A 16,838-nucleotide genomic window follows, 5' to 3' on the forward strand; every position below is an offset into this window, starting at 1 on the left:
GGCCCTGGCCCAGTCTCCCTGGTCACCTGTTCTGAGTGCTCCAGGAATGTCCCTTGTGTGGACTGTGTGTGCCCTTCTGTTATAGTTGAGCCTTGATTGCTATTGGCACGTCAGTGGTTGGTATTGACCCTGAGGCTGATTCGCTGTGGGGGTTTGGCCATTTCCACAGCTTATGGGCTACTGTGTGGGGGGACTTATCCGCTGGACTTATTCACCCCAGTGGTGTCTGGTACCTCTTGAGACTGCCCTTTGGGTGTGCTGCGTGTGGGGCTAATTGGTTGTTGTTGTGGAATGGTATGAAGCCAACCTCCAAGTATGTTGGTTTTGGGGCCTCTTGTGAGGTTCTCTGGTGCAAGCCCAGGTCACCCACTGCCTGTGACCAGCCAGGGATTACCTGGTGAAATCTACAAAGCGGTTTGTCGTTGGTTGCTGCCTGTGCTAAACCTGGAGGCACATCAAAGAGGCCACGCTGCAAACCGAGACCAGCTGCCACTAGTACCAGGCCTGTGGTAGCTCCATAAAAATCCAGGACACCCCAAGGCCTGTTGCCACCTGACGACTCCTGTGAGGTCCAGCCACTGATAAAGTCCTATGCTGTACAGAGTTGGGTGAGGCAGGTTTCAGCAAGTCACCTGGGTGGGATGAGTTGTGTTCACCAGGTTAATGTAGATTCTGTTTGGTGCCAGTGGTAAGACTTGAGCTGCTCAGGAAAAGCCTTAGACCATACTGAAGCCAGCCACTGCCCACCTGGGGCCCATGGACCTTCGTAGTTGTCCAAGAAAGAATGCAATGAAGGCAGGGATGGTTTCTCACTGAGAAAGTACCTCTGGCATTGGGCAAGTGGGGTGGGGCAGGGTGTCATAGAGTCACGAGGGTGGAGTGAGCAGAGCTCACCAGACTAATTAAGATTTGACCATGGGACTGGGGGGAGGGATGAACACAGGAAATATGGTGCCTGCCTACCAGCTGCATGGAAGAAGGTCCCCACACAAGGAACATGGTGACTGTTCCTCCAATTCTCACCCTGAAGCCACACAACTCAGTATCTCCCCATATATCCCAGATGCCCCCTGAGTCACTGTCCCTTTGCCAAAGCCCAGGGTGAGTGCCTATGAACGAGGGAATGTGTGTGGACCCTTTAAGAAGATGTCTGGGTTTCCCACAGCCCTCTGTCCCACCTGGATGGTTGTAATCCCCATTGTTTTTCACAGCCAGATGTTGTGGGGGCTCCTCTTCTCGGCACCAGTACTCCGGGCTGGAGAACCTGGTGTGGGGCTGGGGTTCCTCACTCCTCTGGTAGTAAACCTCTGCAGCTCAGGTATCCCTCCTGATTTTCAACTGCCACACAGAGGTATGCGGCTGACTTATTCTGTGTCGCCACACCTCCTACCAGTCTCGAGGTGGCTTCTTTATATTTAGTCATAAAACTTCTGTTCAGCTAGACTTCAGATGGTTCTACAGGTTGATTGTTCTATAATTAGTTGTAATTTTAAGTGTTCATGGGAGGAGACAAGCACAGCATTTAGCTACTCCATTATCTTGGATCTCCGAGTTTTTTTTAAGTCATGTTTTTCTGTATAATCTGCAAACATAAATTTAATTGTTTTCACTTGTATAATTTGATGTGTTATAGCAACTGTATACACTACAATCAATATGTCAAACATTTTATTATTCTAAGTTCTTCCATGTCCCTTTATAGTCAGTTCCCACCTCCTATCCCCCATCCTTTGTAAAAATTCATCTGTTTCCTGTTCCTATAGTTTTGTAGTTTCCAAAATGTCATTTAAATGGAATTGTATGATATGTGGCCTTCTTTGCCACATTGTACTTCTTTCACTTGTCATAATGCATTTGAGATGTGTGTATGTTTTGCTATATATCAATAGTTAATTCCTTTTATACTAATAAGAGTCCAATATTCCACTGTAGAGATGTATCATTGTTAGCCATTCACCTGTTGATGACCATTTGTGTCACTGCTGGTTCTTGGTGATTAGGAATAAAGTTCTCATTGGTATAGATGCTTGACCATTGCACTGTACACCTGAAGCTGAAGAATATTGTATTCCAACTATAATTTAATATATATGGAGTCATGGGATATGGAGTACAACATAGGGAATAGAGTCAAGGGAATTGTAATAGATATATTTGATGTCAGAGGGGCAATAGACTGGGGGTGGGGGTTATCACTTTGTGAGAGGTGAAATGTCTAACTATTACATTGCTTTGTACACCTGAAACTAATAAAAAAGATAAAAATATCAAGCAAATAAACAAAAAAGAATAAAGGTCTCATAAGGTTGACTTTTGAGTGTACAATTTCTTGATTTATCAAAATGATATGTTTTGTCAACTTTTATAATCTTTCGATGTGTATGCTTTTCTCAAATTTAACAAGAGTTTACTGTTGATCTTTACAAGAATCCAGGCTAAGAATGGACTTCCTCTATATCCTTAATGACATTCAAGGGATAAAAACAGATCAAAGCAAGTTAAAGCCTCGTAAGCAATGTCTCTTTCTATAGTCTAACCACTTTCTATATATCCACTAGAATGGCCTTTCAGAAATGCACATCTGATCATAGAATGCCACAATTTAAACACTCCAATAATTCCATAAAACCATTTAGTTAATAGCTCCTTTTTATTGATTGTTTACAAGGCCTGACCCTGTACCAAGCCTGTTCATTCACTACCTAATTCAATTCTTAGCACAGCCTTATGAGGCGTAGGTTATATACTGGCAGACCTGGGATTTTAACCCTGAAAATGTGCAAATATCTTAGAATGGTAGTCAAGTCTTTTAGTATCTAGTATCATCCTTCTCAGTGGTACTCTCAACAGAGCAAAAATATTCATCGTTTTTTATCCACTCCATGTGTTTTGACATCTGGATGATTCTACACATGTTATTCTCTCTGTTCAGTATGTCCCACCTGCCTAAATTTTACATATTGTTCAAAATTCAGCTTAGATGCTTACAGAAGCCTATCAGCACAACAAACTTCTCTGTCCATGCCCAGGGTGCTATAACCTTGGATGTTCCAGCAGTGGAATTTAGATATTTCTTCCATTCCTTTCTCCCTTTCTTCTACTTCTGGTGTTCCTATTGCACTTATTTTATGTCTTTTTTACTTCTCCCACAGTTTAGATATTTTGTTCATTTTTTTTCTCTTTGCTTTTTAGTTTGGGAGGTTTCTATTGACATTCTTTCAAACTCACTGATTCTTTCCTCAGCCATGTCCAGTCTATTAATATGCCTATCAAAGACATTTTTATTTCTGTTACAGTATTTCAATTTCTAGCATTTTCCTTTTGATTCTTTCTAAGGGTTTGTATTTCTCTTCTGTTCTTACATGTTGTCCAATATTTCAGAGCCAGTAACATATTAATCATACTAATGTTACATTCTCAGACTGGTAGTTCCAAAATTTGTGCCATATCTGAGTCTAGTTCTGATGCTTGCTCTCTCTTCAAAAAAAAAAAAAAAAATCGTATATATGTAATCACACACACATACAGATGGTGCCAAAAAATGTATACACATTTTAAGAAAGGAAAACTGTATTGAAATTGTAATATTCAATATATACCCATAACAAAAGATGAATGCAAGTCACGTTTAACTTCTGCTATTACAAGAGGTGTTCAAAGTTGTTACCATCAGCATCCAGACACTTCTGATTACGGTGAACTACTGCTTGACAACATGGACCAAAGTGTCCACTTGTATACATTTTTTTGGCACCCCTGATTTATATATATATATATATATATATATATATATATATATATATATATATATAATTCTATCTTTTAGTATATATATATATATATATATATATATATATATATATATATATATAATTTGTAAATTTTTATTAAAAGCCAGAAATGATGTACTGGGTAAAAGAAACTGAGGTAAATAGATAGGTCTTTTGTGTGAGGTTGTTACGTTTATCTGGCTAACAGTTCAGCTGTGTTTACTTCTTGTTGTAGCTATAGATGTTAGAGGCTAAAATTTTCTCTAGTGTCCTGGATTTTCACTTCCCTTTTATCTTTGGATTTCCCAGGAGACGTCTTCTTAAATAAGGTCTGAGTTGTGCAATTCTTTCAGCTGTAATATTCTATTATTATACAGGAGCCCTATTGATGGTTTGGTAAGGTATCTGATGAAGGAAAGCATTCTATAATCCTGTGATTATATTTCAGTCTTTTAGTGCACTTTGTTCCTGGACTGTGACCATCACAAGTACTTCTCAGCTTCCCTCCTATGTCCCAACACCCTTAGGTGAGACAGGAAAGATAGAGGGTTTAGAGCTGGCTATTTTTCTTACCCTACTTAGAAGGCTAGAATGGGGCTAGATTTGGGGACTTCCCTTCCCCTAGGTCCTTTAAGGAAAGGCTGTTAAGGAGAATGAAGGTCTTTGGATATATTTCAAAGTGATTACTTTCCCCTTCCTCTGCCTGAAATGTGAGGGTAATTTTCTCTGATCTTCACCCTGAAAACCTGATGGGATTCCTGGAGGTAAAACTCACAGAAGTGTGCCCACCCCAAGGCAGTACCCCTGGGGGATTTCATTTCTCAAGCTAGTTCATAGTCTACAGAGATTAGTCGATTATTTTTTGAGTGTTCCTACCAGTTGCTGGCTCCTGTGTCTGCTTCTATTCTCAGTAAGCTGCTGCCTGTCTTTCCAGTTTCTGAGGCAGTGATTTTCACTGTTACCTCAGTTAGCTAATGGATATGAGAAGTGTTGCTGCTTTCCCATTTGTTCAGCCTTTTTCTTGTTGTGAGGATGGTCGTGACAATGTCCAAGTTCTTTGCATGTCAGATCAGAAATGAAGTCAACCCCAGCATTAGAATAACTTTAGATTGTCTTTAGGATTGTCTCCAGACTCCTATAGAAATGTGTGTCACATTATCTCCTGCCAGTCATTAACATGTTGTCATAGATGTGTATGTCATCTAAAAGCAGAAGGCTGAGGGTAAGAACAATAATAGAAATAATAGTTAATGTTACTGAATGGTTTTAGCACAGGATAGTCTGTATTACAGATACTTTACATGCATTAACTCATTTAATCCTCATAATCATCCTCTTTGGCAAATATTTTCACCACCTTTTTTAATAGGTGAAGTAACTGAGTCTTAGCTCGATTAAGTAGCATGCTCAAAAACATACAACTTGGGATTCCATCTGTTGGGACAGAACCCCAAAAAGCAGTTTCCAGGCTCTCAGCCTCACATAGAGAGTTGCTGGCTCAGGTAGTAAATGGCCATCAACTGTGATTGCATGGCCATCAGCTGTGGCTAGTTGGCCGTCAGCTGTAACCAGTGAGCCATTGGCCACTAATATAACTGCTGTGGCTAGGCTAGCAGAAAAAATGGGGGCTAGTAAGAAGATGGCTCAGCCTGCAAGCAGTGCAGTGAGGGTTGAGAATTGTATGGCTCCTGTTTCCTGTTTCTCCAACCCAGCCACCAGCGAGAATATAGTGGTATGACTCCCCCATCTATGGCTCCGTGGGTGTTCCTTTTTGGCCTCACCATGTCCTGCGTTCTTATGTGGGGAGCGGGAGCAGAGACCCGGCAGGCCGCCCTGCATGACATCATCTCAAGTATGTAAGACTAGTACTTATACTATTAACTACTGTGGGTAACAACATCAACATTAGGACTGTGAAGGTAGAAAGTTGGAGAAATGGAGCTGGGGAGGGGGAAGACTTTCTGGAGTGGCTTATCCTAGGCATTTCGAGTAGAGATAGGGCTGAGAAAGGCAAGGTTAAAGCCTAATTCACCGTTGTGCTCCTATCTCTTCTATATTGAATTTGAAGAAAGTTCAGGATCCCTACAGATTGTTAGGCCAATGCCTAGGTTCTCTATGGAATAGTTCAGACTTCAGACGAAAGGAGAGAAGTTGGGTCTGAGGAGAAGGGTGTTAGGTATTTGAACAAAGGTGCTTTAAGGACCAGAGCTTTATATCATTGGCTTATGTTTGCACAGCTGTCTTGTGTCTGAACTTCAGTGTCAGAATAATTATTCAAATGAATCTTCCTGGTGTTCTTGCCATGAGAAATGAGTCATGTGTTCTGAATAGCACTGATGTATCCATGACCAACAAACCAAACTGATTGAAAAACACCTGTGAGTACAATGATACTATCTCAAAAGTGGACTATGAATTCAGTGGTGATTATTTCATGGTGGAAACTCCCAAATCCAAATGTGGCTGCCAACAGGATACTTCAGGGGGCTTGGTCAACAGATGTTTCTGTTGAACATCCCGGGCTCCCAACCCAGCAACTGCTAGCACGTGACCTACCACTTCAGAAGGCTGGAAGGGAGGGAAGGAAGCTGAACTTTAAGGGCTGACATTATTTTGACTGAGCAAGGATGTCCTATAACAAACTGCTCTGTGAGAAGTGAGCCAGGCCATGAAGTTGAGCTGTTTGTCTCACCCAGGCATCTCCAGCAAGACTGGCCCTCAGCAAAACTTTCACGTTGATGATGTCAATTTTAATGGTCTCAAGGTCATTACATAATAGAGGAATTACACACTGAAGATAATATTAGGGGCCTGATCACATTTGTAGCTTTGGTGGTTTGTTATTGCCTCTGATAAATAGCCATCTTGAGATTCGACCTGTATGTTTCAAACTTCTTTGCCTAACAGCCTGTCAGAATTAAATTAAACATACCCGGGGGCAATGAGGTATTTCAGTGTTGTGTGTCCACTAGGAAAGAGGCGATGGGGAGATTTGGTCAGGGAAAAAGCAGTGACACTATTAAGCCTAGCAGCCAACAATTTAAGGAAGAGATGCTTCAAATAATGGAGTAAAGAGCCTGGAAGATTTCCGAGATTCCGTATAGATACCTCTATGTGAGTAGGATAGCCGGCGAGATGACTGTGTGAAAGATGGGTTGGTGGGAGCAGGACAGTCATCTATAAGTCTCTTCTGAACAAAATATAGTTCCTCTACTCACCTGCTAGGATTACTGCTGGAGTGGCCTCTTAGGAGGTATACATTTTCTGTGGGTTAAAGTATCATATTGCTGGGGGATGGTTAACCAATTAGTGAAGGATTTTTAAAAAAATCTAATTAGTTAATTAGTACTAATTTTCACAAGCAGCGATGGTGGTTTGAAGAAGATGTAATCCTGGATTGTGAAAGTTAGGGATGGAACACATTCTGTGTACTGGATGACCACTCTATATAATGCTGCCCAACAAGAGTGTAATTAATACACTCTGCACACCTCTGGATTCTGACTGCTCACATGGTAGTGTATATTATCCTCATATGCATTGTCAGAAACTGAGACTTAAAGAAGTTAAGCAAATTTGCCTAAGATCACAGAACTTGGTTGAACCCCACATTTTGACCTAGAGCTGTGTTGCTGTAAAGCCAATTTGCCTCTTCATCCGTACAACGTTGTCTGAAGAAGGGTAGAGTTGACCTGAAGATTATATTTTTTTATGCCACAGTTAAATAACAAACAAACCTCTACTGGGTACAAAGAATCATTTATAAGGCTGGATAGCAAGTTGCAAAGTACTTGAGACTGTCTAGATCTATCCCAAAGTTCACAAAAGGATTTCAGGCTATTCATTATCAGGAGTGATTTTCTAATGTCTATACATGCTTCTGATTTTAATTTGTGGGGGGAGGGGGGTAAAAACAAAGCAGTGTGCAGGGAAAAGGAAAATGGTTAGACCTAATTGCTTATGGACTTTCCCTGCAAAATAATATTAGAAAACAATGCCGTTTGTCTTTTAATAGAATAGTGTGTGGACTCATTTGCTTGCCCCCACCACTGCTATGTGAAAGTGAAGCAGCTTAGTTTTCATTTTTCTTTTCTCTCAAAATGCCCAGAGGGACCATATTTTTGTTTAATGACCTTCAGAATTATTCTTTAGAAATATGAGGCTATCAGAGTTGGAAGCAATGCGAAAATAATTGTGGATTATTATTGTATGACGATAGTGGCAGCTGGGCTATTTTTTTTCTTTCTGTTCAGACTTTCTTCTTTGTTTTCCCAGAAACCTTATATCCCTAGGTTTAACTCAGAAACAAATCTCATATAGGTGATAAACCTCGCCAGACATGGTATGTAGTATAATTTCAGACAAACCCTTAACTGTTCTTTGGAAAGACCCTAGGGAGTGAAGGAGTCTTATATCTAGATGTCCCAGATAGTACTACTTTTATTTACTGTTTGACAATGTGTGTGGATAGTTGTATTGGACATAAAGCAAGCGTATCTCTTGAATATTATACCTGTGAACTTAAGTGCCACTTTATGTGTTTTGTTGTCAAAACTCCTGCTAGCATAAAAGAAAAAAAATTGTTACAGTAAAAAAAAACTAATAAATGGGTATTTACTCTCACAAATCATTTTACACATACACACGCAGAGCTGGGGCTTGAGCGTCAGCACTGATTCTACCTTCACATGAATATTTAAGAAGTGTGTGAAAAGGGTGGGGGTGAGGGGGCCAGGAGAGGGAGAGAAGATGTTGTATATACCATAGTGTGGAAAGTAGACATTGCTCTCAACTGTTATTTACACAATCTGCCTCATAATCAATTTTTGTATTGCCTTAACGGAGAGATTCAGAATTTAGATGATAAAATACTTTTACCTTGATTGTTCAGCACTCCCTTGCAATTATCCCATGCACCTCCACTGATGTTTGTATAGGTTTTGATCACCACTTTGGTTGAAGATTTTAGATGAGTGGTAAAGAAATTGGAACGGTATCTAAAAAGTAGTCTGAGAAAATTCCCCAAAGACAAAGAAGCTTGGCTAGATATTTGTACATACTTGTCTATTGCTATATCCTTGTCACTCTATGGAAGAGTTAAACATTCCTTTCTAGGGAAGTTCAAACCCAGTAGCAAGACTCCTTCCCATTCCCATCAGGAGTGTAGGAGACCGGCCTGCAGAACCCAAGTCTTGTTCTCTAGTCATATATCGCTGAACCCAGAAAGTAAGTAGATAATTTCCCCGTTCTCTTACTAAAACAAAGTGTGTCCTCATTTTATCTAGCTTTGTTTCTAGAGAACTCCTTAAGCATAATATTCTAGGCCCCTCCCCCACCATCCAAATGGATCTTTTGACTCTGGGGAGGGACACTCTGGAGTATTAGTATTAGTTTTTACTATACGACGTAATTAATGAAACCATTGTAGACATGATTGCCAATTTAAAAGCCTATTATAAATTTTAAAAATGCTTAAGACTCCCTTGTGTTCTGTATTGCTAAATGGACACTATCCTCTTAGAACTCTTAGGAAATATCCCTATCAAATAGAAAGAACCAGGGCATTATGATGGCATTTTGTGACTTTTAAAGTTCTGCTATACCTCTTTTACATTTGGGGAGCTTGTATGATTTTCTATTTTTGCAGAATCTGTCTAGAGATTTTCTGCTCTTGGGATCAGGCCTTTTAAGTGGCTCTTAGGGTGATAGTTGTGATATGTGAGTTGGACACAATAAGACACAATTGTGGTATTTTCTAGTCATTGACTTAACTCTCTAGTTACATATTTTGGAAACAAAAGAGTACAAAAATGTGAAAGTACTAACTTGCCAGTACTAAGACTTAGTGATGTGAATTTTTATTTCTGCTTACTTGAAAATATATTCTCTGCAGGAATGCAAGCCAAAAATGTGGAGAAGCATAATAATACAGAAAGGAAATGCTCTTCTAATCCAGGAAGTTCAAGAAGAAGATGGAGGAAATTACACTTGTGAACTTAAATATGAAGGAAAACTTGTAAGACGAACAACTGAATTGAAAGTTACAGGTAGGAATCGGTTCTTCCAAATTATGGGAAGTGAGATTTTAAGTATAATTTGGTATGAGGAGAAAGAGTTTCCTACAAAGAGGCAGCTTGTTGTGGATTTAGAATTGGTTGCCAATCTACATTTGAGAAGTTCACTAATAATATGTTGTACTGATAAGCTATATGCAGAATATGAACAATTAACTTAGGGAACAAGGGCCTAATTGCTGTTTATCTATTCTCTGCCTTTATGAAAGATTTTTAACTCTTGAAAATATCATTGACTGTTCCTAAGCATCTCAGAAAGTCTATACTGGAACCACTCTAGAATGCTAACTGAACCCATATGTAGAATCTCCTTATAGGTGAACGTTGCCTCAGAATGAGGTTCCGTTGGGCTTTTGGAATGAAATCTTCTTGAAATGCATCCAAAATATTGTTTATACAAAATTGTTCATAAATGAGTGAAGTAATTGTAAACTAGTAATTTTTAAATGGAGCAACTCCAAAAGAATGGCATGCATGTGTGTATTTTAAATGTGAAGTAAAAGCAAAGTGTAAACCAGTAATTCTACTCACAGTAGTGCAAGAGAGAAACTCAGGATATTCTTACCTGCTGGAGAATTTTAGAAAGTAATTTTTCAGAGACATAGGACAGAACCTGATACCATGGAAGTTATCCCTGACAATGGATGTGATGGACCCTAAAAGACTGCATGACGAAAAGTCTGCTTGCTATTGTTCCTCAGATAATCTTGACTCATTTTCTTCTTCTTTTATATGTTGTAGATATGTAGTGTGTGTGTGTGTGTGTGTGTGTGTGTGTGTGTGTGTGTGTGTGTAAGTCTAGATACACATTTATATTATGGATAAAATCTGAGACATGGTAAATTTTGACATTATCTGGACAATTATAATATTGATTGCATTAATTAACTTATTACTAATGCACTTGGATGTTACCTATTTAGTCATCTAATGTTGATATCAACTAGTTGGTTAATTATAACATACTCTCACTAATGTTAGGAATACAGATTTCCTTCTGTATTATTTTTGTTTATGTCTAGCAACAGTTAACATTTGGGGTAATGTTAAAATCAGCCTACTAATAATGATACTTGCTGAGTAAGTTCATTGATATAACTCATATATTTAATGAAGTCTTTTGATTTCTGAGAGTCAAGTTTTTGTCTAGTTAAAAAAATTCTGAATGTTAACACCAGGAGTAAAAATATATTTTTATTAGAAATTAATATATATAATTTAGCTCACTCTCTATCCTAATATATGACAGTTTTACTTCTTAGTCTGAATTTGTAAGTACCTTCTGTGAAGGCTTAAATTATTCTTTTGATTAGAATTGGATGTTCTTTCTCCATGAGCTTCCAAAATAACTACCATATTGGGCCAATCCCAAATACAAAGACCTGCTTTTGATTAATTTCTGATTTCCTCAACATGAACTAGACTTTCTGCCTCATTCAATAAGAAGAGTTAATCATAGGCAATGGTACATTATTAACAAGTGAGTTGACTGTGCACAAATCTTGCAGCATCATCACTTTGACCGGTCACACAATCTTTATCCATTGCTTGTATAACACTTCCATTTTTGACTCATTTAGTCACATTTGTCATATTATACTACGTGGCTTGGATTTTAATCTGGATCAGAATAAGGTGAAAACCACACCTCTTGATACTCCTTTCGCATGGGTAATGGTGACGACGCATTTGCTTCTTTAGTTTCTTTTTAGAATCTGGAAAAGCAGAGCTAGAGCTACTTATTTTGTATGTTTTTATAAAGCGTTAATTCACTTACCTTAAACTTTTAGTATAGCTGGACTATGGCCTTAAAATTTTACCTGAACATGACCTCCCAGAGGTTCTCCAACTGTAATGTACATCAGAATTATATGGAAGAACCCAGGTAGGGTGAAGATGAGGCTCTTTAGATACAGATTCCCAGATCTCTCCCCCAGATTCTACTATAGTACATAGACTGAGAATTTGCCTCTTTGTCCGGGTGATTCTATTGCATGCCTTCCAAGGTTCATGCTTTGAGAAACACTGGTTGAGAGAATGGTGCTAAATAAGTCAAAGTCATAGGTTTGATTCCCTTGTGAGCATGTTAGTACACACACACACATACACACAAACAAAGACACAACACACCTTGAAACTAATTTTCATAGGCTTCAAATTGTTTCATCTGAGCTCCTAAGAGCTGTCATGAAAATATAGATTCTTAGTCACCAAGAGAAACCTGTCAGGGAAGTGTGTGGTAAAGCATCTGTATCCACTGAAAAGAATCATGTGTCCATTTACCATTTAAATAAAGAATTACTGAGTATGTATTATGTGCTGAAAAAATAATTCAAAACGATCTTGGGTCAGTGGTCATTGTTAATATAAGAAGATAACAAGTTTATGTATTTATTTATACAGTTCACATATTATGCTTGATGTACAAACAAAATCACTTCTTGGTATGGAAGTTGAAGAGGTTGCTCTGTGAAGGTTTATTCTTATTTGCAATATTATTTAAGTTACACTGTACTGTGTATGTTCAGTATTAAACTGCAATTAACAAACAGATTTTCCTCTCATGGTTCAAAATACAAGACTGGGATTATTTAAAGAGTAACCCATTCATACTTGTTTTGAGTTTAACAATATTCAGGCATGGGATAGGAATTTCAATATGAAATTAATAGGATTGGTTAATTCCAAATTATATAGATAAGAGGATCTTTAAGATTGTGTATTGTAAATATGCAAGTTTTAAAAGATTATCAAAGTTTTAAAAGGCAATTTTCTGACTGTTCTTTTAAAATTTATAAATCTGAGAAATATTTCTTCAGTAAAACAAGTGTTCTCTTAAAGTGTATAAGTGCTACTTACTTTAAATAGGTCAGTTATAAAAAGGCCCAAACATCCAAAACTGATTATTTAGAAGGCAATCATTGGCTTTATGAAATGATTTTTTCCATATAAAATAATTTGTCATTGTGTTTCTTTAAATAGCCAGCTTTCCTACTGCATTAACATAGGATTTGGTTTAAGTGAAACTTACCTGGAACATTTTTAATATACAAATAATAGCAGACCTATGTGATGTTATTGTAGAAATTTTTAAAAATTATTTTGAATGCTCCACATGGGTAGGGAGAGGTTTAACAACAAAGAGCCATGTACAACAGTGTGTTTAGGTCATTTGGCAAAGATGCCAACAGCCAGCAGTTGTACTTCCCATACCATATTTTAGGTGGCTACTTGCTGTTTTATAGATTGTTTTTCTTTTTATTTTCACATTGTATTTTGTGCAGAAGGATAGTTGACGCATAAAGAGAGAGGGCAGGATTGGTTATTTGATGGCAAGAACTTAGAACAGGTGATAATGGAAGAAGGAGGAGACGAGGAGTGGGAGAGGGTGGGGAAGCTAATGGAACAGTCTCTTGGGATTAGAGGAGACTGTCTGCCTTGAGGTCAAAAATGAACACAGGCAGGAAGCCAGTACTAATTAACTGTATTTGTAAGATAATTTATCATTCACCTGGCAAATCATTCACAAATGCATGATTTTATGCAGCTTTTAAAAAATGCACATTAGCTCTTTAGAAAAAACACTAACCTGCCCTCAGGTAAATATGCAAATAATAGCCCTCCTCCTGATCTTTGTCCATAGCTCCAGAGTTCCTGATTTGTGTCTCTTTACACAATAGGGATAATCTCTTAACCCATTGGTTTCTAAACACTATAGCTAAAAAGAGAGATTTATTCTATGGGTATGTTTCAAAGATTTGCTGCTGGGTCACTATTAAGCAGTAGTAGCAAAGTAGTCTGGAAGTGCAAAACTTGGTAAAACTGCAAAGTGGGAATTGGGATCAGTCTTTGGTGAAGATGTTCAAATGCATGGCTTCAGTCAGTGCTTTTAATTTTCACTTTGCAAAAGTAAAACGAACTAGTGCACTGTTGCAGGTGTCATTTAGACTGCAAAGCTTCTTAGAATAACTTTTCTCTGGTGTGGAGAATGATAGCTATTTATACACTGAGGAAACAATTTCACATCACATTTGAAGGCCGGCTTTTCCTGGCCTTGGCTGTTGATCCTTTATGTCTCTACTGTTAATGCTAAGACATTGGGGTGAGAGTGGGTTTTGGAAAAACAGTGGAACATATGAGAGATGTGATAGAGAGTTGAGGAATAAACAGAAGTGGAGAATTTGACTGAGTAATGATATTACAGGAGGAGAAGTGATCTCCAACAACTACATAATTGTAATACGGGCCCCCAGAGAGTGAATATGTATTGAGAACTCACCTTGTGGCAGACATTGTGCTTTGTATTTTTAATTCATTTTCCCTTTTAATCCTCACAACAGCCATATGAAGGCGGGTACTATTATTGTCTCCATTTTATAGAGGAAGAAACTAAAACAGAAAGAGGTAAGTGATGTGCCCAGGTCACATACTTTGTAATTGGAGGAGCATGGATATGAATCTAGGTCTTCCTGCCTCTCAAACATAACTTTTAATCTAACTCCAAGCACAAACCATGCAATTGCTTTCACAAAGTACATCTTACATATGTAGAAAACAGATGCCAAAATATCAACCACAGTGTCCATCATTCCAACTATATGTCGTTTTTTGGACATTCACTATTTGGTCTTCAATAATTCTCTACTAGTGTTGCGGAAAGCGGCAAGGACTGAGAAACTCAAGTGGCACGCAGAGATCAGGGAGAACAAAGCTTTATTTCACCGGTGGACTCAGTGGGATCGTTCCCAAAGACTGAGCACTCACTGGTGTCCGGTGTTTGGTTATATAGTATCGGGCTTTCGCGTTTTGGGAGGGTTTGCGCCATTGTTTTTGCAGAAATAGGGGATTGGTTAAAGCTGGCTGGGGTGCCGGGAGGGTCTCTAATGGCTGTGATCGCCAGATACTGCTCTGACGGGAAAGCCCCTATTGGCTGTTATCGCCGGTGACTACTCTAACGTGCTGGGAAAGTTCCTAGCGGCTATGGTCGCCGGAAACTGCTCCAACATGATATCACCAGTGACTGCACTAATGTGCTGGGAAAGTTCCTAGTGGCTATGGTCGCTGGGAACTGCTCTAACATGTCCCCCCTGTTAATGATCAGAAGGGGAAGCCTAGAGATCATCATTTAAACTGAGAGGGCGATAGCCCCATAGGGCAAGGATGCGGGTGGTGGTCTGATGGGAGATGGTGTTTTCAATGAAGCGGACAAGGGCATTGAAGATGCACGGGCCAATGGTAGCAAGGAGGAGAATGGAGACTAAGGGACCCGCCAAAGGGAGGAGCCAAGAAGTCCAGGACTGAGAACTAAACCCACAGGAGGCGAGCTCTTCACGACAGCGCTGTATGCAGTCTCAGACCTCACGGACCTTGGTGGCGATGATCCCACACTTGTTCACGTAGTAGCAACATTCTTCTTGCAGGAAGAGACAGGTCCCACCCTTTTCAGCCGTGAGCAGATCAAGGGCGCACAGGTTCTGGAGGGCGACTGCAGCCAGGCTGGAGAGTTGGGTCTGGAGTGACGTGAGCGAGTCCGCGACCTGCTCCATGTCATCATTGAGTTCCTGAGAAAGCTTGTAGTAAAAGTTGATGGAAGTCCCAAGGTCGGAGGCACCAACGGTGACCCCAGTAAAGATGCCAGCGCCTATGAGAAAAGGGATGACAGCCGCCCGATGGGCACGATGAGAAGAGGAAATCCGAGACTGGAACTGCGAGTCAGTGTACAGGGAGGCGGAGGGATATAAAGGTGAGGATGCAGCCAGTGTCAGTGTTGTTGGTGCCTCGGCATCTGAAAAGTAAGCCACCTTCGCAGGAGAGGAAAATGCTGGGAGGGGCACAGTAGGGTAGTGGCTTAGTGAAGGTAAAGCAGCGGGGGTCAGGGACCTGTGAATGGCCTGGAGGCAGATAACAGGTTAAATTTGAGGCAGGAGCTAGGAGAATGGGGCCACCGAGTGGGCCAGAGATGATGGAGGTGTTAGTGGGGTTGGGCAGTAACCAGTCGAGGGGACCCGGGATACCGAAGAAGGCCCAATGGGCAAGGGGTAAACAAATCCAACAGTTGGAATTAAGCCATAGTTAGTAGGATGTGTTGAAGAGCTGCCGGGTAAGGTCCTGGGTATCTGGGAGTGTGGCCCTGTGGAGGGAAGTTAGATTGAGGCCACGGTAGCGGGGCTGGGGTGGAGTAGCCTGAGTTATCACAGCAATCCAGGTTGCCGCAATGTCGTGGAGGGCAGTGTCCTGGACACCGCCGCCATCGGAGGACTCGGCTTGGGGTAAGTAGGTCCAGCAGACAGACCCTTGGGGGAATAGATTGCAGGGGGAACGGGAGGTCTGAGTCAGAGTGGCGGTTCAATAGGTGCGGCCAGATTCTGTGCAGGTGGTCCGTGTGGTTCCCCAGTAGCATTCCTGAGGCATGAGAGTGTAGAATTGGAAGTAGGCTCTTGTTCCAGACCCCCGGAAGCAGGGGCATTTCGAGGAGAGACTTAAGGGGAAAAGGCAAAGGAGACTCAAGAGCCAGAGGGCCACAGGCAGGTGAGCATGAACAAAAGAGAAACCCATAGCAGAAATCCGAACAGGAGGAGACCCCTCTGGGTGGGGGTCCAATCAGGCGGGGTTGCAGAGATGAACAAAAGAGAGGTCAGAAGGATCAGCAGGCAGAGGGTAACGATGGTTAGGGGGGCACAAATGAGAATTGTCATTCATGTGGTTTTCTTAAGCGTCATCTTCAATGGTTCATCGGGTACCAGGTGTGGGGTCCAGGCAGGCTGGTCCGGTTCTGCTCACTTGATGTGAGAGATGGTGGATACACGGTGTGATATCGGAGACCTTTAGGGCAGTGGGGGTGACAAGGATTACTGTGTGTGGGCCCGTCCATATTGGGCAGAGGGGCTCACGCTTCTAATCTTTGACCCAGACCCTGTCACCTGGAAGGTGAGGATGGACGGGGGTCCCTAATGAGACAGGAGTTCTTTCTAGCAGATGTGAGTGTAAGCCCGTA

At 40.5% G+C, this 16,838-nt stretch overlaps 1 protein-coding gene across 1 annotated transcript in view; it reads left to right on the forward strand.

The window, feature by feature from the left end:
• Positions 1-16,838, forward strand: part of IL1RAPL2 (interleukin 1 receptor accessory protein like 2) — a 1,389,708-nt gene that overhangs the window by 777,708 nt on the left and 595,162 nt on the right. Inside the window, exon 5 of the mRNA XM_074323975.1 lies at positions 9,664-9,817. Within this exon, the coding sequence (XP_074180076.1) occupies positions 9,664-9,817 (154 nt within the window). The remainder of the gene's footprint in view (positions 1-9,663; positions 9,818-16,838) is intronic.

The sequence above is a fragment of the Rhinolophus sinicus genome, chromosome X (assembly GCF_036562045.2).
Source record: "Rhinolophus sinicus isolate RSC01 chromosome X, ASM3656204v1, whole genome shotgun sequence".
NCBI lineage: Eukaryota > Metazoa > Chordata > Mammalia > Chiroptera > Rhinolophidae > Rhinolophus > Rhinolophus sinicus.